Genomic DNA, 24785 nt, shown 5'->3' with positions numbered 1-24785 from the left:
ACTCTATTGGTCATAGTTTCCTGCTGTTGCGGCCGGTGCTCGTTTGCGCGCGCTTGAACCAACCCAACAAACAAGGAAAGGATGCCTCTCGGGGCATCTGAGAATGATTCGAGCCGTATGAAGGGGAACTCTCACGTACAGTTTCTTTTTTTGGGGGGGAAGGAGCCCGACAGGGTCCCCCCACTGACTTGGCCCGGGCCTAAGTGAAAGTGAAGTGGTGGGCCTACCCATCCCAACCAGGGGTATGCTGGGATTCGCGAAGAGCAGCACCTTACGATGTTCATGACCAATCGGATCCTGACGTAGCAGTAGGTACCAGAGGAGATCGCTATGATCGTTACTGTATTCGTATCGAAGAGATGCGATAAAGTGTTCGGATCATTGTGCAATGTCCTAATCAAATGCCTAGTGGAATGATCAAAGCCGATGATCGTAAGCTATGTCCTCCATCACGATCTCGAATGAAACTATCCATGGAATCGTGCGCCGTGTGAAACATAGGTCATCGCCGTTCTTAACCGAGACTCAGGTTAAGCTCCGTCTCGGAACCTTGTGGGGTTAGGAGTAAAGCATCCCGAGGTTGGCGCATCTCGTTGAGCGTGGAGAAGCATTGGGAACCCCAATTTCTTTCTTCGAAGCCGTTTCTTTTCCCGTCCCCCCGCCCCGGCATAGCGCTTCGCTTCCGGTTCTTCGGAAGAATCAAGTGACTTCTCCCTTCTTCATTGATCTGGGGGGAAAAGGAACCGTCTACCAGTTGGGAAGCTAGACATCAAGTAAGTGGTTTGATGAGGATAAGTAAGCTGACACGCCGGAGTTGGCTGCTGGCACAACAGGGTGGTGCCTTACCGCACCGCAGGCGGACGCGCGGTAGCGTTCGTGGTGGTGCTTCAGGATTCCAATGTACTGCGTCCAAGATCAGAACGAGCTTGCCGGCGGACCACTGCCGTCCCATTCTTGAGTGAGCTGGAGCACAGCCATCTTATCCACTGAACTAGCTAGAAGCTATCGCTTCGGGTCGAAGCACTAAAAGAAAAGGACCGGGAAAGGCGGCGGCATAGGAACCACGGGACCCCTACTAGTAAAGGGAAAACGGAAGTGCGCTACTGCGCACCAGCTGAAAAAGCCCTTTCCCTTTTTAATAAAAAGAAGGTAAGCTTCATAGCTCCAATCTAGTAAAGGGGCTTTGATGGATGCCCTTTGTATAGGTTGGGTTGCTGGATACGGGATCCTCGTAGTAGGCTGGACCAACATCCAACCGAGAGAGGGCAGTCTTTAGAAGCAACAGGTTGGGAAACCAAGAGAACGCTTGGCCTTTTTCTTCCCGCCCTAGGAGTAGGAGTAGCACAAAAAGAGGGATTAGCATTATGGACCATAAACCACTAACGCCTTCCTCGTTGGGGCTCCGTGCACTGGGAAAAGGCTCTAGTGACGGGAAACCGGCCACTAGTTACAAAGCTCCAATAAGGTATCGAGGGGGCTATCACAGTCAGGTGTGAAGTAATTAGCCCTATTTGTAAAGTAGCTCTATTCCTATTTAGGGAGTGAAGGCTAAAAATGGCTTGATGAACCGTTCCGTTCGCCACGCACCGGCCCCATTCACTTGCTTATCGTAGAAGCTGTAAGTACACAGTGCCCCACAACTATGAATAGTATAGTGGGGTTGAAAGACAAGAGTGCCCGCCCCTTCTTTCTCAAGTAGGCTACTTTTTCCGGAACGCAGTCCGAGATAACCGTAACTGTGTATATATATATCTTCGATGCGGTCTGTCCTCTTCAACCGCTCTTTCACCTCCCAAAGAGCAAAGTTGGCTTTTGATGAGCGCAAATGAGGAAGCGGGAGCAAGAAAACCAAGAATCTCTTTCTTGTCCTTCTACTTAAGGGGCAAAGAGAAGCGCTTTTGCTACTGAGAAAGCGAACGGTCAGCGCGAAGGTTCAAGACTTAGCCGAACGTTAGCGAAGCTAGATTCTCATAGCGAGGCGCTTCGAGTTAGCGAAGCGCTGTAGTAGGGCCGAAGCCCTACTAAGAAGGGCTACAATGCTGAGCCAAGGATTCTAATTATCTATAGAAGCAGTCAACTGACTTCTGAACGAATTTGCTCCTTGGTTTGGTAATGGCTTAATCTATAGATAGAAAGCCCTATGATGGGAAACTACCACGTAAGGTTCGGAGAGAGATAGGACCGGTTATATAATAGGGGGAGCAGATGCAAGCTTTTTCTTTCAATAGCCGGCCAAATGACTACAGGATCATCGGTCTACTCTACCTCAATTCACCATTTCAAACCTTATACAGAAGGTTTTTCCGTACCAGCTCCTTCTACCTATACCGCAGTTGAAGCACCTAAAGGAGAATTTGGTGTCTTTCTAGTCAGTAATGGAAGCAATCGTCCCTACCGTCGTAAAATAAGAGCACCTGGCTCTGCCCATTCACAAGGACTCGATTCTATGTCCAAACATCACATGCCAGCAGATGTGGTCACCATCTTAGGTACTCAAGATATTGTGTCTGGAGAGGTGGATAGATAGGACTAAGGGAATAATCTTGTTTGGTTCGGAAATGGAATCAATAGCTTGCCCGAACAGGACCCTAGCTTTATTGCGAGCCAAAAATCTTGAGAAATTTCCCTTCCATAGGGATCCTTGTGGCATGAACTCATTTCTGCCTTTCCTCACCCCCGCCCTACCTTGTAACGGAGACTAATGGGTTGAAGGCGGTGAGGCATGGTCAGAGTGCAGGTTCGAATCCTGCCACCTTTCTTGTGGATCATCCTGAAACCACAGGATGATGGGAATAACAAAGCAAAAATTTTGAAATGAGCACGTCAATATATGAATTGTTTCATTATTCGTTATTTCCGGGTCTTTTCGTTGCATTCACTTACAACAAGAAAGAACCACCAGTGTTTGGTGCAGCACCTGCATTTTGGTGCATTCTTCTTTCTTTCCTTGGTCTTCCGTTCCGTCATATTCCTAATAACTTATCCAATGACAACGAATTTGTAACAACCCAAACCAACCCGCGATTAAACCATGTAAAATTACAACAATAAAAATTTTTTTGCTGAACTGCCACCTGGCGCGGCGCGCCATATAGGCCGCGCGGCGCGCCAAACCTGACTGTCCGGAAAGTCTTTAAATGCGAAAATGTTTGACTAGTTCCCGACGTATTTAGACAAAACGCTTTTAACCGCATGTTCAATATATGAAAACTAGCACGTTCCATTAATAAAATTTAGTTTACGAAGCGGGGCCCACATCGACCCAAATTACCCTTTAAGTATCAAAATACAATTTTCGACCATAAGACTTTTAATACAAACAAAGCCGAGCATGGCGATTGGGGATACGCTACCCAATCCTAATAAATCCAAAAGCACGCCTTCTACGCAAACTATGCAAGTCCTCTAATCCTCGCGCTTACCCGAGCCACCATCCGCATGCAATCTATAAAAAGAGTCAACAACGAGAGGGTAAGCTAACGCTTAGTGAATGATAATATACTACATACATATATATGTATAAAATGGACACGCCACAAAATAACAATTACCGCATACCGAGGCATCCATATATAAAGCACTACACTAAGCATACCGTACGATCTCTAAGCAATGAGCTAAAGATACAACAACAATATAAGTTCACCAACGACGATGTGAACAACGCCAAATAGCTACACCCGGAAGGTTAGCTACAACACAACAATACATTAATATATAACAATATAAACGAACAAGGTTAACACCTTAACCCAATACCGAGAACCAAGTACCACAATGAAGATTGGCCGAACTACACGAGCCTTAGTAATCCGAAACCACACGAGATTACTATCTTCACAACATCGAGGTTGGCCGAACTACACGAGCCTTAGTAATCCGAAACCACACGAGATTACTACCTCAATAAGATGACCGAACTACACGAGTCACCATGAATCCGAACTACACGAGATTTATTTTGATAAGATGACCGAACTACACGAGTCACCATGAATCCGAACTACACGAGATTCATTTGATAAGATGACCGAACTACACGCGTCATCGTGAATCCGAACTACACGCGATTCACTTCTCCAACTCAAAACCCTTCGCCATTGGGGTTATATCATCCACATCACAATCACGTGTGATAGTGTACACACAAAACGTGTACCTCGCCAAATATGGTCAACCAAAACGCACAACCGTGCCAATTGGATCTAAACGCAAGTCTATCAAATCCACCTATATGTGAAGGGGGCTCTATAACCGAGAACCACTTCACCCGACCCGCACCCATCCTACACATACATATGCACATAGGATATTATCACTCACCTTGAAGTCTTGAAGAATGCTTCCAAGTAATTCGCAACTCGCCAATGGAAAGTAATTATTCCATTATCACAATTACAACAATACACTTAGAGTGGATTTACAAATCAACCCAATTCGTCACTTAGTGCAATTTCGACCCAAATGCACTTCCAAGCACAAACCGTGCCCAAAACTAACCAATAATCACTAACACAAGTGAGAATGGTCCTAATACGCCAATTAAACCCGAACTCAAGTGTTAAACACGTGTCATACCCATTTTGACACTTAAACCCTAATTTTGACCCATTAAGTCAAAATCTCACCATTTACAAGTTTTGACACCAAAACACATTTAACTTGGTTTTATACTTCAACTTAATCCATTTCAAGTTTATAAACCTCATTAAATCGCCAAATGGGTCATAATCACCACCAAACCCTAATTTGACCCAAAGTCACAATTAGTCAACCAATTAACCTTAAATGGGTTTCAATACTTCCTTAATCATAACTTAAGTGATTAAACTCAATTTCAAGTCCTAAACATGGCCAATTAGTTCACCAACCCAAAATCCACCAACAATTAACAATAAACCCAATTACTAGCATCACTAAACCCATTTCATCATCTAAAAGGGTTTTTCATCAAACTAACTCAAAACCCTAACTTGAATAACAAATCCAATAAATGAAATTCGGAGTTTGAGCTTACCAATACTACCACAACGTAGCTAGGAACGAAAGGAACAACTTTAGAACTCGAGCTTTTGATCAATTCGGCCTCCTTCTTCACCAAAACCCTAAATCTCTCTCTAGAATCTCTCTCTCTCTCTCTAGATAGTTGGGAGTGATGAATGGATGTGAAAATGATCCAAAACTGATCCAAACCAGCTAATGTGGCTCACAAATCCGGCCCCAAGTGAAATTACCCAAATACCCTTCATTTAAACCAATTTAAAACAAAGGATTCTGTCAGCGCCAAATGGCGCGGCGCGCCCCAAACCCGCGCGGCGCGCGATCCTACTGAAACTGTTTCTTTTGCATTTTAATTTATATACAATAAAACCCACACCCTTGAACACCATAATACACAAGTAAGTAAGATAATTATTCGGGTCTTACAACTCTCCCCCACTTAAACTCGATCACGTCCTCGTGATCCTTGTCACTTAACCCAACGGACCACACTCCACGGTCCTCAAACATACGTCCCAATCCGACTTTCCTAGGCAACTCTTCCCAATGAATCACCTCTAACAACCAAAATCGTCACACGCGATTTAACAAATCACAATCCGAGCACTAAAACCATGCTCAATCCCTCACATCGGGAAACTCAATCAATCTCGAACCGAGATATCAACCCTCTACCGTATCATTACCAAGTACAATGCTAAAAGCAACCAAGTTTAAATCCTAAAGTCAACAATCCGAAACGATGAAGACCGAACCAAACGAACCCTTACGGATTACACCAATCACTAAACATCCATTGTAGTGCGCAATACGACCAATACGCAACTACCGTAACATCATAATCCAATGGCTAGAACCGATAGCGCCCAAAACGACTATGAAAACGCAAAACCCAAGGTGTACGAAATCAACCATCGTCACACCCGTAACAAACATGTGAGCGAAACACGGCTATCGCCTCACTAATCCCACAACATGGTCCTCACGACCCCACCATCGACGTATAAAACGACCGATAGTTCCTGCAACATGGTCCTTACGACCCTACCATTGGTGTATCAAACAACCAATAGATCACACGACACGAAGGCTGGCCGAAAACACACGCGCCCTAGTGAATCCGAACTACACGCGACTCACTACCTTCACCACAACAACAATCGGGAATGGCCGAACTACACGCGCCATAGTGAATCCGAACTACACGAGAGTCACTATCCCGGAGGAATGACCGAACTACACGAGTCAATTATGAATCCGAACTACACGAGACTCACTCCTCAATACAATGACCGAAACCACACGAGTCATTTGTGAATCCGAACTACACGAGATTCACTTCCACAACATCGAGGTTGGCCGAACTACACGAGCCTTAGTAATCCGAAACCACACGAGATTACTACCTCAATAAGATGACCGAACTACACGAGTCACCATGAATTCGAACTACACGAGATTCATTCCAATAAGATGACCGAACTACACGCGTCATCGTGAATCCGAAACCACACGCGATTCACAATCTCAACATAGGAATGGTACTCGCATTTCCCACCGGTACTCGCATTTCCCGATAGTGTTACACCATACCGACATAACACTACTCCCTTGATGAAGTCAGCGGACCCCGAAGGTCATGCTCCACCAATCACAACACCGGATGAAGTCAGCGGACCCGAAGATCATGCTTCACCGATCACAACACCGGATGAAGTCAGCGGACCCGAAGATCATGCTTCACCGATATAACACCACGCTCATGATGAAGTCAGCGGACCCCGAAAGTCATGCTCCACCAATCACGTATTCCCATGATGAAGTCAGCGGACCCTAAAGATCATGCTTCATTAAACAACCATACCATAATCGAGCAAGAACCACCTATACCAAACATAGGTACCAAACAATAATTCTCCACAAGAGAACCCGACACACACCTCCCTTAACCGGAGGATTTCACCTTGCTCGCCAAACACGTCCATTATCTCTCTACGAGATTTACCACGTTACCACCTCAGTGATGATTCAGATCCAAACCATAAGTACAATTTATCCGAAATTGTACTCTACCACAAATCGACCCAACCAGGTCTCGACAACATTTTCCGGATCTACCAATAGCGTCATCCGAAATCTCACACTAAAACTTCCTCGTGCGGGAGCGTAACTCCCCCACTTAGAACCACGTTCCATATCCACAACTCGTACAACCGCACAACGCTACCACAGGTAGACTTTACCAACAATTGGGCTCACACGACCCATTACCACATCTTGCTCCAACCTTGAGCACACGAAGGATTTTAACCAACCCTTAAACACTTTGTACGAAAAGTGTACCGCAACACAATCGGAGTCGAACACCACGCTAGTAGGTATAAAAGAGGCACCTAATGTCGCGTCATAAAGACTCCATTACCAACACACATCGAGATTTAAAACACTCGATCTCAAGGGTTCCAACCAACCGACGAACCTCATGATTCGTCACTTCAACATAAAAGCGAATACGCGCTTAACAACCAAACACCAAAACCATTTCCGTGGCTTGGTAGAAACGTTTCCCAAATACTAAGGAATGCTTGGTTGCACCAAGTCTTACGCCCTTCGCCCGTCAATCAAACATCAACATAGGGTACTTCCATTAGGAACGTCACCCATAGCATAACATGCACAACAAAGGCACGCAACTCAAACTCAAACGGCATTTAATAAATAATCAAAAGACATATTTATCAAAATTTAACGTACCTTAACGTCTCCTGGCCACACCCGTCCCCGCTAACTTGGGACATTCCAACTTACGATGTCCTTCCTTTTGGCAATTGAAGCACACCATACCATCACCCTTTGGTACCGAACATTCCCAAGACTTGTGACCCCTCACGCCACAATTATAACATCTAACCGCACTAGAATCCGACATACCCGTTCGCGTACCACCCGTGCTCACACTCGGACCCTTAGCCCTCTTACTCGGAGCACCATAAGAAACGACCCTTCGCTCACTTGAAGGTTCACCCTTTTTCGATCGTGAATACGACTCGAAACCTCTAGCCAAGTCGAATAATTCCGAAAACGATTTCGCTTGACCCCGGCTAATTTTAATTTTCAAGTCATCATTCAAGGTCCGATAGAAATCTCCCATCAACAAACGATCATTTCCCAAATACTCCGGACAAAAACGAGCCTTCGCCATAAAGGTCGTCTTGAGAGTACTCAAATCCATAGATCCTTGTCGCAAATTTCGCAACTCATTAAGCAATTCCCACAAATCGGCCGAAGTCCGGAACTCCTCGAAGAATTCCTCCTTAAAGTCGTCCCACGATAAAGCCATAAACGTCTCGCCACCGACAAGATCAATCTTACCATCCAACCAATCCCTTGCCCTACCCCGCAACAAACTCGTAGCGAGTCTCGTCTTTCTCTCAGGAGGGCAATCAATAGTACGGAAACACCCTTCGACGTCCGAAATCCAAGTTGTGCTTATCAAAGGATCCGGCTATCCGTCATACATCGGGGGTTTAGTCCTCATGAAGCTCTTAAGATAACGCTCCATTTCACCACTACCCCGAAATTCGGAATACTTCCTATCCATTCTTTCTTCCAACGCACCCATTTACTCCGCAATGGCGGCCGCAACTCTAGTATTAAACTCCTCGTCATTCGTCTCGATATCGTTTCGAGTCGCCATTCTAAAGAATGCAAAACGATTAGTCCATGAACGTATAAAACCATACGCACCACACCGCCCCATCTTGCTAAACACTCGTTGTACATCACTTGTTAGACACGATTTGCACCCGTAATAAGGTTTGCAAGTTCTTATTACGCACACATGCCGCATCGACTCGTTAGTACAACGACCGTCTCGCTCGATGATATACACAAACACAACCAAAATTCTACGCGGTACAAACACACGCGAGAATTATTATCACAACACAACAACATATTAATAATATCCGCATTACTAATATAAACGTTAGTCAACCTATAGCCAAGGCACTAACCAAACCCATTCCGACCCGTAATCCTACAAGTCCCGCAACAATTAAGCACACACACAAGTCTAAGTCTAGGCACTTATCTCAAGTTACCTAAATCCCTTAGACCATGCTCTGATACCACTTGTAACAACCCAAACCAACCCGCGATTAAACCATGTAAAATTACAACAATAAAAAAAAAATTGCTGAACTGCCACCTGGCGCGGCGCGCCATATAGGCCGCGCGGCACGCCAAACCTGACTGTCCAGAAAGTCTTTAAATGCGAAAATGTTTGACTAGTTCCCGACGTATTTAGACAAAACGCTTTTAACCGCATGTTCAATATATGAAAACTAGCGCGTTCCATTAATAAAATTTAGTTTACGAAGCGGGGCCCACATCGACCCAAATTACCCTTTAAGTATCAAAATACAATTTTCGACCATAAGACTTTTAATACAAACAAAGCCGAGCATGGCGATTGGGGATACGCTACCCAATCCTAATAAATCCAAAAGCAAGCCTTCTACGCAAACTATGCAAGTCCTCTAATCCTCGCGCTTACCCGAGCCACCATCCGCATGCAATCTATAAAAAGAGTCAACAACGAGAGGGTAAGCTAACGCTTAGTGAATGATAATATACTACATACATATATATGTATAAAATGGACACGCCACAAAATAACAATTACCGCATACCGAGGCATCCATATATAAAGCACTACACTAAGCATACCGTACGATCTCTAAGCAATGAGCTAAAGATACAACAACAATATAAGTTCACCAACGACGATGTGAACAACGCCAAATAGCTACACCCGAAAGGTTAGCTACAACACAACAATACATTAATATATAACAATATAAACGAACAAGGTTAACACCTTAACCCAATACCGAGAACCAAGTACCACAATGAAGATTGGCCGAACTACACGAGCCTTAGTAATCCGAAACCACACGAGATTACTATCTTCACAACATCGAGGTTGGCCGAACTACACGAGCCTTAGTAATCCGAAACCACACGAGATTACTACCTCAATAAGATGACCGAACTACACGAGTCACCATGAATCCGAACTACACGAGATTCATTTTGATAAGATGACCGAACTACACGAGTCACCATGAATCCGAACTACACGAGATTCATTTGATAAGATGACCGAACTACACGCGTCATCGTGAATCCGAACTACACGCGATTCACTTCTCCAACTCAAAACCCTTCGCCATTGGGGTTATATCATCCACATCACAATCACGTGTGATAGTGTACACACAAAACGTGTACCTCGCCAAATATGGTCAACCAAAACGCACAACCGTGCCAATTGGATCTAAACGCAAGTCTATCAAATCCACCTATATGTGAAGGGGGCTCTATAACCGAGAACCACTTCACCCGACCCGCACCCATCCTACACATACATATGCACATAGGATATTATCACTCACCTTGAAGTCTTGAAGAATGCTTCCAAGTAATCCGCAACTCGCCAATGGAAAGTACCTATTCCATTATCATAATTACAACAATACACTTAGAGTGGATTTACAAATCAACCCAATTCGTCACTTAGTGCAATTTCGACCCAAATGCACTTCCAAGCACAAACCGTGCCCAAAACTAACCAATAATCACTAACACAAGTGAGAATGGTCCTAATACGCCAATTAAACCCGAACTCAAGTGTTAAACACGTGTCATACCCATTTTGACACTTAAACCCTAATTTTGACCCATTAAGTCAAAATCTCACCATTTACAAGTTTTGACACCAAAACACATTTAACTTGGTTTTATACCTCAACTTAATCCATTTCAAGTTTATAAACCTCATTAAATCGCAAAATGGGTCATAATCACCACCAAACCCTAATTTGACCCAAAGTCACAATTAGTCAACCAATTAACCTTAAATGGGTTTCAATACTTCCTTAATCACTAACTTAAGTGATTAAACTCAATTTCAAGTCCTAAACATGGCCAATTAGTTCACCAACCCAAAATCCACCAACAATTAACAATAAACCCAATTACTAGCATCACTAAACCCATTTCATCATCTAAAAGGGTTTTTCATCAAACTAACTCAAAACCCTAACTTGAATAACAAATCCAATAAATGAAATTCGGAGTTTGAGCTTACCAATACTACCACAACGTAGCTAGGAACGAAAGGAACAACTTTAGAACTTGAACTTTTGATCAATTCGGCCTCCTTCTTCACCAAAACCCTAAATCTCTCTCTAGAATCTCTCTCTCTCTCTCTAGATAGTTGGGAGTGATGAATGGATGTGAAAATGATCCAAAACTGATCCAAACCAGCTAATGTGGCTCACAAATCCAGCCCCAAGTGAAATTACCCAAATACCCTTAATTTAAACTAATTTAAAACAAAGGATTCTGTCAGCGCCAAATGGCGCGGCGCGCGATCCTACTGAAACAGTTTCTTTTGCATTTTAATTTATATACAATAAAACCCACACCCTTGAACACCATAATACACAAGTAAGTAAGATAATTATTCGGGTCTTACAGAATTAACCGCAAATGCACCTTTCTTTTATCAAATCTCAGGGACATGGTCTAATCATGAGGGTAGTATTTTATCATGGTGTCGGATCCTAAGTTTTTATGGATTCCTTCTTTGTTACCGGGGTCGACCCCAAAGCCATAATGCCTCAAAATGAGGAGGCCATAGAGAAAGTCTTTTTTATTCCTTTGTCTCGAACTTCGTGAAGAACTCCATTCTATCTCTCCCTAGTTACGAACAAAAAACTGGGGCTACGACCCAGTTGTACACTCCCTTCGTTCTATGAACCCTTGTTGATTCTGAACTTCGTTCGCGAAGGCACCGGACTTTTGACGGGCCAGCCCTTTTTTATGCGCCGTTTTCCCAAAGAAGCTTTGTTCCTCTGGGTGCTAGGCGCTCCCGTGGTTTGCGAGAAGGAAAAAGGACTCATCCTTTGTTGCATCTGGCGCGAGATGATAAAGAGAGAGCTTCGTCTATCGATGAACAGCGGATTGACGGAGCTCTTGGCATTGCTTTGTTTTTTTCTCCTTTCCTATCGGCGAGTTCCGACTCTTTTGTTCGAAATTTCTTCGTTCGTACCGAACCGCTTGCATAATCAAATCCTGTTCCACAAGATCCTATATCAGCTATACATCCTCTTTGCATTTATGCCGAAGCCATTGCCAGTGCTATGGGCTTTGGCTTATGTAGATCAAAAATGATGAATGGGATTGTGGCACTTCACTCGCCGCCAATGTGGAAGGATGATGCCGAAAAGAATGGAAGGCTCTTTCACTCTGCTGGATGCGTCGGATCCCGTAGAACAAGCAAGCTCTTTACCCTCAAATTCAAACATGTGAGCGCAAAAGGCTATCCTGCCCTATTGTTACGTAGCAATAGAAGCCTGCTTATGTTGCTTCGGTGGCGTTTCGCCTTCTCTTCGCTCTGGACAGGAGCGCTAGGGGACATGGGGAGGGAGCAGGCAAAGCGTGTCGTTCGTAATGGAAACAAAGAGACCCCTACTTCGCTTTTTTGTTGGATCGCCGGCGCGAACACAGTGGTCTCTGACCAGGACCAGGAACCAATTCGAATTTTGATCTTGACATGTCGGTGGTTTTTAACCGTAGGCATTTTTCCAGGAAGTTGGTGGGCTCATCATGAATTAGGTTGGGGTGGCTGGTGGTTTCGGGATCCCGTGGAAAATGCTTCTTTTATGCCTCGGGTATTAGCTACAGCTCGTATTCATTCAGTAATTCTACCCCTTCTTCATTCTTGGACCTCGTTTCTGAATATTGTGACTCTTCCATGCTGTGTCTCAGGAACCTCTTCAATACGGTCCGGATTGCTAGCTCCCGTTCATAATTTTGCTACAGATGATACACGAGGAATCTTTTTATGGTAGTTCTTCCTTCTAATGACCGCCATATCTATGATTATTTTCTGCCAGATGAAGCAGCAGGCATCGGTCCGTAGAACCTACAAAAAAGAGATGGTTGTGGCGCGAAGTACTCTTGTGCACCTACGTCACTCGGCTCGCGCGCAAGCCTGCCCCGTTATGTTATAGAAGAATTGAGCTTCTTGCTGGGCTGGTTATTCAGAGCCAGCAATTGGCTGTCAGATTTCATCCCGCAACTAGAATAAGATCGCTTCGGGGGTCACTGTGATGTGGCTGAATGTAGAGCAGCCCGCCCTTACAGCCTTTGATCAGTAGATTATTTAGAACTTCAGAAGATGGTCAAGGTAGCTTGCTTCCAAGCCACTGCACTAGATGCGCATGTAGTCATAGTAGTCGGCCCACAATGCCTCTGTTCTATACTAAAATACTATTTCGGATGAATGGGGAATTCAGTCGCTCTTTGATCTGCAGAATAAGGCCTACGATCTCTCTCTTTTCTTTTATGGAAGAGATCTCTCCACACCAAGGAACTCACAATGGATCGAACAACTGGAAATGATAACAGAATGCATAGGTCATTGGAAGGAGTTCCAATAAGCGGATAAATATAGTATACCACCTTACTTCTTTCTTCTATGGGGAATAAATCAAATTGAAGAACCCGCCGATATGTGCAAAACTAAAATGATTGTTAGCCGGAAAATGGCTCGTGGTAAAGATAAGATATACTTTGACCAGACGTGCTCGGAATCTTTTTGTCGATTCGGGGGAAGTTCTCGTTCCTTCACCTCTACAATTCGGTAAAGCGGCTTCGCCTCCTCGATTTTGTTCAATTATAAATAAATAACCACTTTAATGGAGATTTATAGCATCATTCAAGTAAATACAGATTAAGATCGTAAAAACATAAGCTTGTAATATAGCTACACCTAATTCCAGACCGGTTAATGCAAGAACTATAAATAAAGGACCAAGATCCCCTATAAAATAAAAAATATCATTCATACATAGCATAGTCCAAGCGAACCCACTTAAAATCTTTACTAAACTATGACCGGCCATCATATTAGTAAATAAACGTATTCCTAAGCTTAATGCGCGAAAATAATAAGAAATTAGCTCAAGGAGTACTAAAAAAGTTGCTAACGGCAGTGGGACTCCTGCAGGTAATAAGAAGCTTAAAAAATGAAGCCCATTTCTTTGAAATCCCACTATAGTAATGCCAATAAAAATAGAAAATGAGAGACCTAAAGTAATGAGAAAATGACTTGTAACTGTGAAGCTATAAGGTATCATACCCTGAAGATTACAAAATAACAAAAAAGTAAAAGTGACCAAGATGCAAGGGAAAAACTTTTGTTTAACATTTCCGGAAAGACCCCCTATTTGTTCGTTTACCAGGTTCAGCATGAAATCATAAATAAGCTCTACCAAGGATTGCCAAGCATTTGGTACTAAGTTTCCTCCTCCTTTTTTAGTAACAAAATGAATCAGAAGTAGGACCAAACTGAGAGTTAGCAGCATAAACAAAGATGAATTTGTGAATGAGAAATACAAGTTTCCTATCTTCATAGGAATCAATGGGAGAATGGAAAATTGCTCAAGTGGGCTGTTGGGCGTAATCGTAAGAAACACTTTTCATTTCATCCCTGTAGTTTCGCTTCTTGCTCTAAAAATGAGGAAAGACTTGTCAGAAATCGCCAGTTGGCTTGGTCCGACCAAGAAAGAAATGGGAGTTTTAGTTTGGGCGTCAGATTCTTCTTCTTCTCTTACTTACGAAATTACGAGTTGGATGAACAGATCGCTCCTAAAGGTTTAATAAGACATTAGATTCTCATTCATCAATAACTCGACTTCCTGCTTCTCACATGGAAGGGTCCAGCCCGGAAGAAGAGGAAAAGGGGTTCTCCTCAAATCAAGGCAACGCGCACTCAATCCATCTATCCTGTCTGATTGAGTGCACTTTCTCTCGATTCCTCTCGTTGGTGTTACACGAGTTCTATCTAAGGGTGTAGCTGAGGATTTGACCTCTGCTTCCCTGCAGTCGTAGGCCCTTTCGATCCATTTCCCCTGGTTAAGAACTATGGAACCCGTGTCTGTTCTTTCTTCTATTAGGCGTTTAATGGCCTCCTATTCTGATTTTCCCGCTTAACTACTATTATAAGCCTTTCCTACGCTTCGGTTTTCCTCTGCTTCTTTGTATATTCTAATTTCGCTTCGGTAAGAATGGACTGTAGCTGGTAGGACTGAGGGGGGAGAGGAGTGAAGTTTTTTCTTTTTATAGGACGATTTGTCCAAAAGAGACCATGCGACCGCTTCTAATCGGCGTTTCATATCATTTTAATAAAGTAGAAGGCAGCCTTATCATCGGAAGGGATGACGGAGACACTCGAATCAGACGCAGTGTCAATCTATTCATTGTCATAGGCTGAGGAAAGGTGGTCTTCCATCGGAAGTTTTTCCTTACGACCAGGAAGAAGTCAACTTCCCTCGTGAACAGGTAGAAGAGCTCGAGCAGCAGATTTGTCTCAGGAACTTATACTTCATTCATAAAGGCCTCCATCTTTCTTAGGGGTCAATAGACTTGAATAAAGACCCTCACTCAGGCATTATCAACCTCTTAGGAGCCTTTCTAACTCCCCAAATAGTAGACAAAGATTACTCGACCGTAACGAAGGTCATAGCACAAGGAAGCCCCCCTTTCTCCCGTCATGATGATGATCTTTCTTTCTTTTTTTCTGGATAAGCGCATAAACTCTTTTATGCGAGTGTAAGGTCACATGGGTTATGCCCGATACGCGTATGACATGATTATAGCATTCCAAAGTAAGGTGGAGCTGGAGTTTTCAGAGATTTTTTACGAATATGAGGAAGGCTCTTCTAGACTTGAAGTTAGAGATGACCCTTTGTGAGCTAACCAGGTGTGCCCCTAGAAAGATCCATGTCTTAGGCTTGGTCGTCGCAATAAGACGGAAGGGTTCCCTAGAAGGAAGGGCTCCTTTAAAGCGTTGGAAGAAGAAGTTTACGCTAGAATATTACATAAGAAAAATGGTGTTATAAGGAAAAGAACTTGACCAACTTCCTTGATAGGTGAGGGATAATTGCCTCTTGTCTCTTTCCTAACCTACTCAATCGAAAGATGCTCACAATCGGATGCTAGTCTCTAAGTCCCTGCTTTGACTGTTCCTTATCTTTGGTCATTTTGGTTTCAATCCATACTTTCCCTTGCAAAGACAAAGACAAGATTTGTCCCACCCATGGATCTGACCCCTTGATCTTCCTCTATGATTCGCGCTTTCATTTAATAAGAAGCTCACTCGTGCCATTTGACCTCGTCCTATAAGATTCATACAACGCTCGACGTCTCTTCTTTTCTTCTAGCACAAGAGCGGATATGAACTCAGCGGAAAGGGCGGTAATTGCTCCAACAGCTTCTTTTTGCTTACACATGTCACCGCCCCTTTCTTGAAAAAAGAAGGCATTCTTGCAAGGACCGCTTATTCCTATATTATTCCTAAAAGACGGCTAATGCCGCGTCTAATCTCACGAAAGATCATTTTTTGATTCCAGCATCCGAACTCGCATTCAAATGTGCTAGCGACCCCTCATTTAAAGCGTTTGAGGTAAAGGCAGCAGCTCGGGAAGCTTCTGTGGTGCGTCTTCCTACTGAGTTCGAGTTCAGGTCTTTCACAAGAAAGTTCTTACTCTTTCACTGATTACCAGCTTATGACACGCGGGTCACTAAGGCTCTACGCTTTTTGGGTGGGGGAATTTCCCCAACATTGGAATTAGAAAGCCTGCCTTTCTTAGGTCTGATCATCGAAAGAAAGAAGAAGGAGAACTGATTCTGGGCAAATTGAATAAATAAGGACTTTCTCTTCTTCTTATAGTTCCTAATTCTACCTGCTAGAGAAAGCTTTCGTATAGCCTCTTCCAATCAGTAGGCCCTTATAACTAGTATCACTCTAATATTGTAGTTAGCTTCGGATGGCATTCCCTTAACTATAGGTTTGAGCTCCAACCTGGAACTTCCTCATCCCCCTTCTTTGCTTTAAACTCAGTAGTAGTACTTTATTCCCCCTTTTAGCAAGAGGAGAGAGGTATTGGTTTATTTATTGCTTTAACTCCATTAGCGCTCGCTTTTCAGGTAGCAATGTAGTTGGCTTATCGCCTGTTTAAACTCACTCTGTAGGTCAGTTTATTGCTTCTTTGGCCTGGTCTTTTATACTCGTGTAAGGTATTCCTCTCGTTCTGTTCAAGAAAGACAGTAGCCCGTTAGCAGTTCACCGGGCAAGGTAGAGTGATTCCAATTTCCAAGCATGACGGAATCAAGGAAGATTCTCTGCATCTGAGATAAGTTTGTCTTGCTTCTTTCTCTCTGGCTGTGGCATTCCTAAGGACCCAGGGTCTTCTCTTCCGAGCAGTAGCAGCAGCAGCAGCGGGAGAGTCGGTAAGTCAATTGGGTAAGTCAATTGGGATAGTAGGGGGGACGGTGCTTCGGGTTAGCACTCTCTCTTTCTGTCGGTGAACAAGTCTCATTCGTTTGGCCGGCCATAAATCAGCATTGAAATCCTTTTTTCCATGGGCATAGAATTCTTTTGACTTACGAGTAACAGGCTCTGAAAGAGGTTCATCAACTACGGAGGATCAATTAGCATTACCTCACCCAAAATTGGCACATGAGCACTCGAAACCGCCTCTCCTCTTGTCCCGAAACCTTAGACGAGCGACTATGCTTAAACGGGTATGTATGCCGCTTTCTTTTGGGGAGGAGAAGTGCTACCTGTCGACCGACCTTAGAAGGGAGACTACCATCGACCGTTAGGGAGACTATCGCTGGAGTAGAGTTAGGTTGGCCTCCTCCTAAGTTATTACGGAACTGTCTAAAAAAGGGTGCAAGAACTACATAGGTCTGAGACTCACTTCCTTGGGAAATGTGTTATGTAGGCTGCAGCCGTTCAAATCAAATGTAATAAATGGTTGTTCGACCAAATCAGGGTGTCAAATAATAGATTCTATGCCTTATACTGCCAGAAGACCGATAAGACTGACCAGAAAGAAGAGCTGGAAATTGCATCTTTTGAATCAAAAACGGAAGATGTTCATCCCTAAGCCTAGCCTACTCTACATTCTCATATGGTTTCGCGGGCACGTCCAACCCCACTTTCCTGTTCAAAGTCTAAAAGCGGATCAATAAGACAGATCCGAATCCTAGTGCTTTCAAGATGCTTCGATCGCTAACAAAGACAAGCATGGGAAAAGAGCTGACTCCCCAACTCCAAGAGCTCAAGCCTTAGTAACGCGCATCCTCATTGCTCGCGTAAAGCAAGCAGTCGAAGGCCGAATAGTGCATTTCCGGGTAAAGTATTCCGGTCGTTGAAAGAAGCAAGCCTATAGCCTTTGAAGGTGCAAAGGAAGCAGCGTGGTGAGGGGTATAAGTAGTCTAAAACGCCCTGCCGCCCCTAAAGCTAGGACCTTTAAGAGAGGAGGCTTCAAACACTCGCTAAGCCCCTATTGAATAGGGCGAGCTTGTTAGTCTTCCTTCCCGGGTGCTTGCCCGGGGTTGGTCTTAAGTACGCTCTTTAGCATCGACCTTAAGGAGTGTTACTAACCTTCATCGTCGTTGGCTAAGCAGCTAGTTGCTCGGCCTTAGTCTTGGGCTGATCTCACACTTCAATCAAGCCTTTCGTACTTCGATCCAATCAATCGATCGATCAAGAGGCTAATCTCTTTTGTTTGGTCCAAAAGAAAGTCCTCGCTTTCTCTTGAACAAGGGAAGGGCAGCATAGCATTAGCTTCAATTAAACAAGCTCAACCTTGAAAAAGGTGGTAGGCCGAAGAACCGTTGAACGCTTCAACTTAGCCACTGAAGAAGGCGAAGGCTGGGCGAGAGACTAGAAGTGGTTCGTTTTCTTTCCTTCTTCTTGAGTGATAGTAGCTCATCTCTCTTCTTTCTTCTATCCTTTACCGGTAACTGGATCAATCGCTAGCTGGAAAGTTTCCACTGTCAACTGTCGTAAGAGGTCCTTTTCCAAAATAGGGCATGGAAGCTTTCTGCTATTAGAGGAGAGTTTTCCCCAATAGCCGCCCTTTCCCCTTTTCACAATGTTCGTGCAGTTGCTCATGAATTCAAGTTTGAATGTCCCTTCGAAGTCCCGCGCGCTCTTTTTGATCGGGAGCGGGGTGGGCAACTTCAGTCGGTGCTGGCGCCTGCGGCAGCGCCTCTGGAGCCGCCCCCTCCCCCCCCCCCCCCCCCCGCGTTCTGGAGCCAGCGGGTTCTGAATGACCTCCCTCTCACGGTTATTAAAAAAGTGGTTAACCATCTCGAAGAAATCCATATCGTCCATCCGAATTGTCTCCATTACAGCCAACTCCCCTGTCTCTTTCCCTATCGAAAAACTAGCCTGACTCTCCGTCTCCATTTTTTCTAGAAATACTAACCAAGTGACACACTGGGGCCATGGGTCATGAAAGAGGTTGGCCCCCATCCTCCTTAACTATGTATGGCCAATGAACTCCTCGCTTTAGTCCGTTCGTTTTTTTCCTTCTTTGGGCTCGGGTCGATAGTCGTCGTGGTAGTAATGTCCCGGAGCCCGGCTACCGACCCGAGGCGCCGATCGGGAAAGTCATAAAGGGACGTTGAACGCAATTCGTCAAGGGTGTTACCACAAGAGGCTTGGCAATTCAAGTGAAAGTTTCTTAGACTAGTCCCAGCAGGGAAACTGACTTCCGAGAGAGCAGCTTTCGCCTCGAGAATTCCCTAACGAGAACGAGAGAGCGCCGATGCAAAAGTAGCCCTTGACGCGAGGGAACGCCAGACAGGCTGACCTCTGCTAACTACGTTTTATATAGACTGGAAGCTAGAGAGAGACTAAGGTATAGTGCCGCTACCAGAGAAGGCTCTTTCGTGCTAGGCGTACAGACCCACTACGCCCGAGCCGCCTCCCTGTCACACTTGCTATATCCACTAAGGCTTCATCCCACTTCATCCTACCAACTATACCTGATATAAAGCCGCTCTATGATAGTTCAAGACAACAAGAAAGCAAGAAAAGGATAGCGATCGATTTGGGAGTGTCACGGGGGAGGAAGATCGAAAGGTAACCTATGAGACCGGGGAGTTCTGCTTTTTCTCCCGCCTCAGCTTCGCGGATGGGAGGAGTGCGAGAGCTGAGCCCGCACGCTCTATGCTTTTCCCCAGCCTTCCCTCCAGTAAAAAATTAGTTCGTACCCCCTGTGTCTAGGGATTCCTGGGGCATGAGTTAAGCATATAGTGGATTTCTCTTTCTTTCGATTGAGCGTCGGTACTTTTTGAGTCTCTCTCCGTAGGCGTGCAAAACAACAGAGCCACTGCTCTTCGGGGCGGTAAAGTGGACAATCCCTTATTCCAGCTTTAGAGGAGCATCTTTGCATGAATCAATACTAAGTCTTCAGCACGTATAAAGTCCTTCGATTTCGGAGATTAGAGCAGAATAACTCCGTAACGGCGGGGAAGGCTTTCGCCTCGAATCCAATTTCTCGTCTTTTCTTAAGAGATTTCTAGTTAGGACTTGATCGAGGGATCAATTTTCTCTGGAACATAAAGTAACAAGACCAGAACCCCGTGTGGACTATGAACCAACAAAAAAAAGAGCGTCAGCTCCAAAAAAAGGATTGTTTGCATTACTAAAATGTACAAATTTTTTACTCTGAGATCTATTCCAACATTTCCAGAAGAAACCATTAAGCTTTGGTTGAAAGATACAACGTACATCAAAGATTATCTCTTTAGATTCGTTAATATGTGGATTCCGTTTCCGAATCTTCCGATCTGTTTTTTTCAAGACTACTACTATTGCTAACGTAGTAGGCAAAGTGCTATTAATCGGATGGTCCGACCCCCATCTCGACCCGGTGTCGCAAGGGTATGCGTTGAGGTGGGTCTTCTCAAGAAAAAGCCTAACCTAATAGGGTCTGGTTAGGCATGGGAAAAACGAAGGAAGATGGCATAAAATCGTCTATGAGAAAGACCACACGGAACGATATTGCACGTCTTGTTCCAAACAAGGTTATTAAAAGTAAAACTTCAAACTTCGTTCGAAAAAGTCAAGTACAACTGATGCAGCCAACAAAGAGAAGTCCAACCAGCAGCCGCCAGCTCCTAACTCTAATGCCTATAGGAAAAAATCTTCACAAGGTCAAGGAGGAAAAGCTCCCCCGCGTCAAGTCTACAGGCCAACGGGCAAGACCATCCAACCATCTTTTGAGAATGCATATAATCTTCCAAAAAAGACTGCGGACAATCAGACGGAGCAGAATCTTTTTCTTTTAATAAATAATCAAATTCTCAGCACATACAGATTTCTGCCGATCCTTCAAGCAGTACTGCTTCTCATGATTCTCAGTTGAGGGTGGATTGACCCGGGCCCGGACGAACCTTCCAACAAGTAGAATAGAAGGTGACCACAAAGCCATCTCTGTGGGAGGCTGCTGCCCATAAGGCCATACCCGGCATGGGAAAGAAAAGCGGCGGACAACCGACTGAACTGGGGAGCCTAAACGGCATTGAGGATGAGTCCACCGGTCGGCAAACGGCTTCTATCTACAGGTGCTTTCATTATGGATCGGTCGACTTGTCACGATTGATTGCTCACACACAATTAGGTTAGGCAGGCTTGGGGAGGTGATCTGAATCGCTATCGATACGATGCGAGGCTTATTTGCTGACCGTAACGAACCCCCTAAAAAGAGCGGGGAGACCTTTGACCTGGGCTGGGGAGGGATTGGGGTCGCTTTGCTTTAGAACTTTAGTTCGTAATAAGGCTCGAAGACCTACGGCTGGATTTGAGATGGATCAGATAGGGCATCCATTTACGGCGTGGGTGGGATTAGCAGTTTGATCTATTTCCTTCAATGGTAGGAAATCCACATCCGCGGGGGTATATGGGGGGAAGCCAGTCTGCAGTAACTCTACTTGCTCCTTTGGATCACTAAGGAAAATCTTGACTCACACATACCGCAGTGTATTCTTGTCAACTCACATAGTCGCACCTACCAGCACAACAAGACGACTACCCCCTGCACGCCACTAAACGGCACTATTTAACGCTTTGGTTCGCCCAATACAAGAACTACAGCCCAAGCTTAAGGTTAAAGCCGTGGACTACGCCCCCGTGAGAGCCCTCTATTTGACTAACGTACTCCTCCACATACCTTCACCGGGAATGATTGACCTTCGCATTCAAATAATAGCGCATCGCATAATGGTTGTACTCCTTCCCATTTCTTCTTTTATGATTTTATCTACTTGAAATGCTTACAGCTAAGTGCGGAGAAGGTACCCAGGGGACCAAATGAAACGGCACTGAAGGGTCTTCAATTAAAGCTTCGCCAGTACTGAAAGACGACTAAATATTTATAAAGCAGACCTTAGGATAATACCCCACCTTACCAGATTTGTAAAAAAAGGAAAGGCTCGAAAGACCTACTTGAAAAGTTTCCTTATGGGTGAGTTCGTGGGTGGTTTAAGTCGAGTGTAGCGAAGGGAATGGAATGAACTGCAGGAGGCTGAAAAGCTGTAGTGCGCTAGCGCTAGCGAGTTAGCGCAACAACTTACTGTCTTGTTTTCTTCGCTGCTTCTTTTTTTTTTACAAAAGATTAAACGAAAGCGGTTGCTAATGCTTGTAGCTTGCTTCTGTCCTTAGTCAATTTTGGGCTGAAGCTGTTCTGACTGGCGTATCTTTTTTGAACCGAATACCTTCCTCTGTCATCTCTGGTCTGTCTCTTTTTGAGAGAAGATTTTATACCACGCCTGACTATGAAGAGCTTTGAGTCTATCGGGAGAGGATGTGGTGGTAACCCCCCCCCCCCCCCCAGCTTCGTCTAGAGCCGGGCGTCCAGCCGTGTAGGAAGACTCACCCTAGCCACTATAGCGACCCCACCCCCAACTCTAGCTGAGAAGCACCCTCCATCCACTTCCCCTTTTCCGTGTGCCCAAAAGCCCGCCCGGTTTATGAGCCCATTTCCGATTCCCTTACCCAACCTCATACATATATATATATATATATATATATATATATATATTAATTATAATTTTAATTATAATTTTAATTCTAATAATAAGGGTATGTTAGCGAATGTTGTAAGAGTATAAGTCGAAATTCTGTCCGTGTAACGCTACGCTATTTTTAATCACTGTAAGTTATGGTTAATGTTATTTTTAAATTAATTTCTCGTAGCTAAGTTATTATTATGCATATTTAATGCCGAAGTAATCGTGATGTTGGGCTAAATATTAAAATTGGGTAATTGGGCTTTGGACCATAATTGGGGTTCGGATAAAAGAACGACACTTGTGGAAATTAGACTATGACTATTATTGGGTTTTATATTAACTAAATGATACCTCGTTGATTTAATATATAGACTTATAATTTGACGTATTTATGTATAACCACATACGCTTGACTGGGCACGGTGGGCGGGATATCTATAAATACCAATAATTGTTCATTTTACCGGATACGGAACTGGATTAATAGTTAATAGACTTGTTGAAACAGGGGTGGATTACATTCAAGGGTAATTGGTGTAATTGTCAACAAAGTAGTAAAACCTTGGACTACACGCAGTCGATAACCTGGTGTATTCATTAAACAAAGTATTAAGACCTTGTTACAATTCGAATCCCCAATTAGTTGAAATATTTGACTTCGAGAATAAGAATAATTTGACGAAGACTTTCGCACTTTATGATTATGATTGATGGACTATTATGGACAAATCCGTATATACATATCGAATAATCCAGGACAAAGGACAATTAACCCATGGGAATAAACTAAAAACAACACATCAAACATCATGATTACGGAAGTTTAAATAAGCATAATTCCTTTATTTCATATTTAATTTCCTTTATTTCATATTTAATTGCACTTTTAATTATTGCACTTTTATTTATTGTCATTATATTTAATTGCAATTTTAATTATCGTACTCTTTAATTGTCGTACTTTTTATTTATCGCATTTTTATTTATCGCAATTTCATTATCGTTATTTACTCTACGCTTTAAATTAAGTTATATTTATTTTTAATTTTTTACATTAGGTTTTAACTGCGACTAAAAGTTTTAAAATCGACTAACCGGTCATTAAATGGTAAAAAACCCCCCTTTTATAATAATAATATTACATATTTATATTTTTGTATTTTTGCAATTATAAGTTAAAACTAATATAGCGTTGAACTAGTTTAAGTCTCCCTGTGGAACGAACCGGACTTACTAAAAACTACACTACTGTATGATTAGGTACACTGCCTATAAGTGTTGTAGCAAGGTTTAGGTATATCCACTCTATAAATAAATAAATCACTTGTGTAAAATTATATCGTATTTAATAGTATTTCCTTGTAAAAATATAACTATTTTATACACCACCTCGCACACATCAAGTATTTTTGGCACCGCTGCCGGGGAAAGCTAAAACGCCGAAAGCGCAACGCTAAATAAAAAAAAGATTTTTATTTTTCTTATAAAAATATACGTTTTTAAAAAAATATATATAATATATTCAAAAATATAAAAAGAAAAACAAAATATATATATATATTTAAGAGTTGTTCAAAAACATATAAAAATATAAAATATTTCTATTTCTATTTTTAGTTTGTAAAAATATAAGTTTTATATAATTTATATAAATACTTTTTATAAATTTTAAAACAGAAAATTTAAAAAAAAATAAAAATTTAAAAACACTCGAGGCCCGGTACTGTAGCAGCCCAACTCTGGCCCGAAACCCTAGTTCATGCGATCGCATGAGCCCGAAGGCAAAAATTCATGCGATCGCATGAACATACCTGACACGCCAGGTTTGACCTGAT

At 43.3% G+C, this 24785-nt stretch overlaps 3 protein-coding genes across 3 annotated transcripts; 1 reads left to right on the top strand and 2 right to left on the bottom strand.

The window, feature by feature from the left end:
- Positions 1–11968: 11968 nt before the first annotated feature.
- Positions 11969–12187, bottom strand: LOC139902835 (uncharacterized). The gene has a single exon (XM_071885483.1). The coding sequence runs from the start codon at positions 12185–12187 to the stop codon at positions 11969–11971; it is 219 nt and encodes a 72-aa protein (XP_071741584.1).
- Positions 12188–12203: 16 nt separating this feature from the next.
- LOC139902836 (cytochrome c biogenesis CcmF N-terminal-like mitochondrial protein 2) lies at positions 12204–13094 on the top strand. Its single transcript, XM_071885484.1, is given in 3 exon segments — positions 12204–12581; positions 12688–12718; positions 12720–13094. Coding segments are annotated over 3 exon segments (465 nt in total). The 5' UTR covers positions 12204–12522.
- Positions 13095–13737: 643 nt separating this feature from the next.
- LOC139901472 (ATP synthase subunit a-like) lies at positions 13738–19339 on the bottom strand. Its single transcript, XM_071884180.1, has 2 exons — positions 18886–19339; positions 13738–14551 (listed from the first exon to the last, which is right to left on the bottom strand). Exons 1-2 carry the CDS (start codon positions 19337–19339, stop codon positions 13770–13772), a joined length of 1236 nt encoding a protein of 411 aa, XP_071740281.1. The 3' UTR covers positions 13738–13769.
- Positions 19340–24785: the final 5446 nt, after the last annotated feature.

The sequence above is a fragment of the Rutidosis leptorrhynchoides genome, chromosome 3, assembly GCF_046630445.1.
Source record: "Rutidosis leptorrhynchoides isolate AG116_Rl617_1_P2 chromosome 3, CSIRO_AGI_Rlap_v1, whole genome shotgun sequence".
NCBI lineage: Eukaryota > Viridiplantae > Streptophyta > Magnoliopsida > Asterales > Asteraceae > Rutidosis > Rutidosis leptorrhynchoides.
Note: the sequence above shows the minus strand (reverse complement) of the source record. Positions and strands in the feature narration are given on the sequence as shown.

Bases quoted from the DNA above. Each gene is read 5' to 3' on its own strand.
- LOC139902835 (XM_071885483.1), bottom strand. From the start codon at position 12,187: ATGCAAAGAGGATGTATAGCTGATATAGGATCTTGTGGAACAGGATTT.
- LOC139901472 (XM_071884180.1), bottom strand. From the start codon at position 19,339: ATGGAGACGGAGAGTCAGGCTAGTTTTTCGATAGGGAAAGAGACAGGG. The intron at 14,552-18,885 runs GTAAAGGATAGA...TGAAATGAAAAG, and splicing joins AGCGATTGATCCAGTTACCG to TGTTTCTTACGATTACGCCC.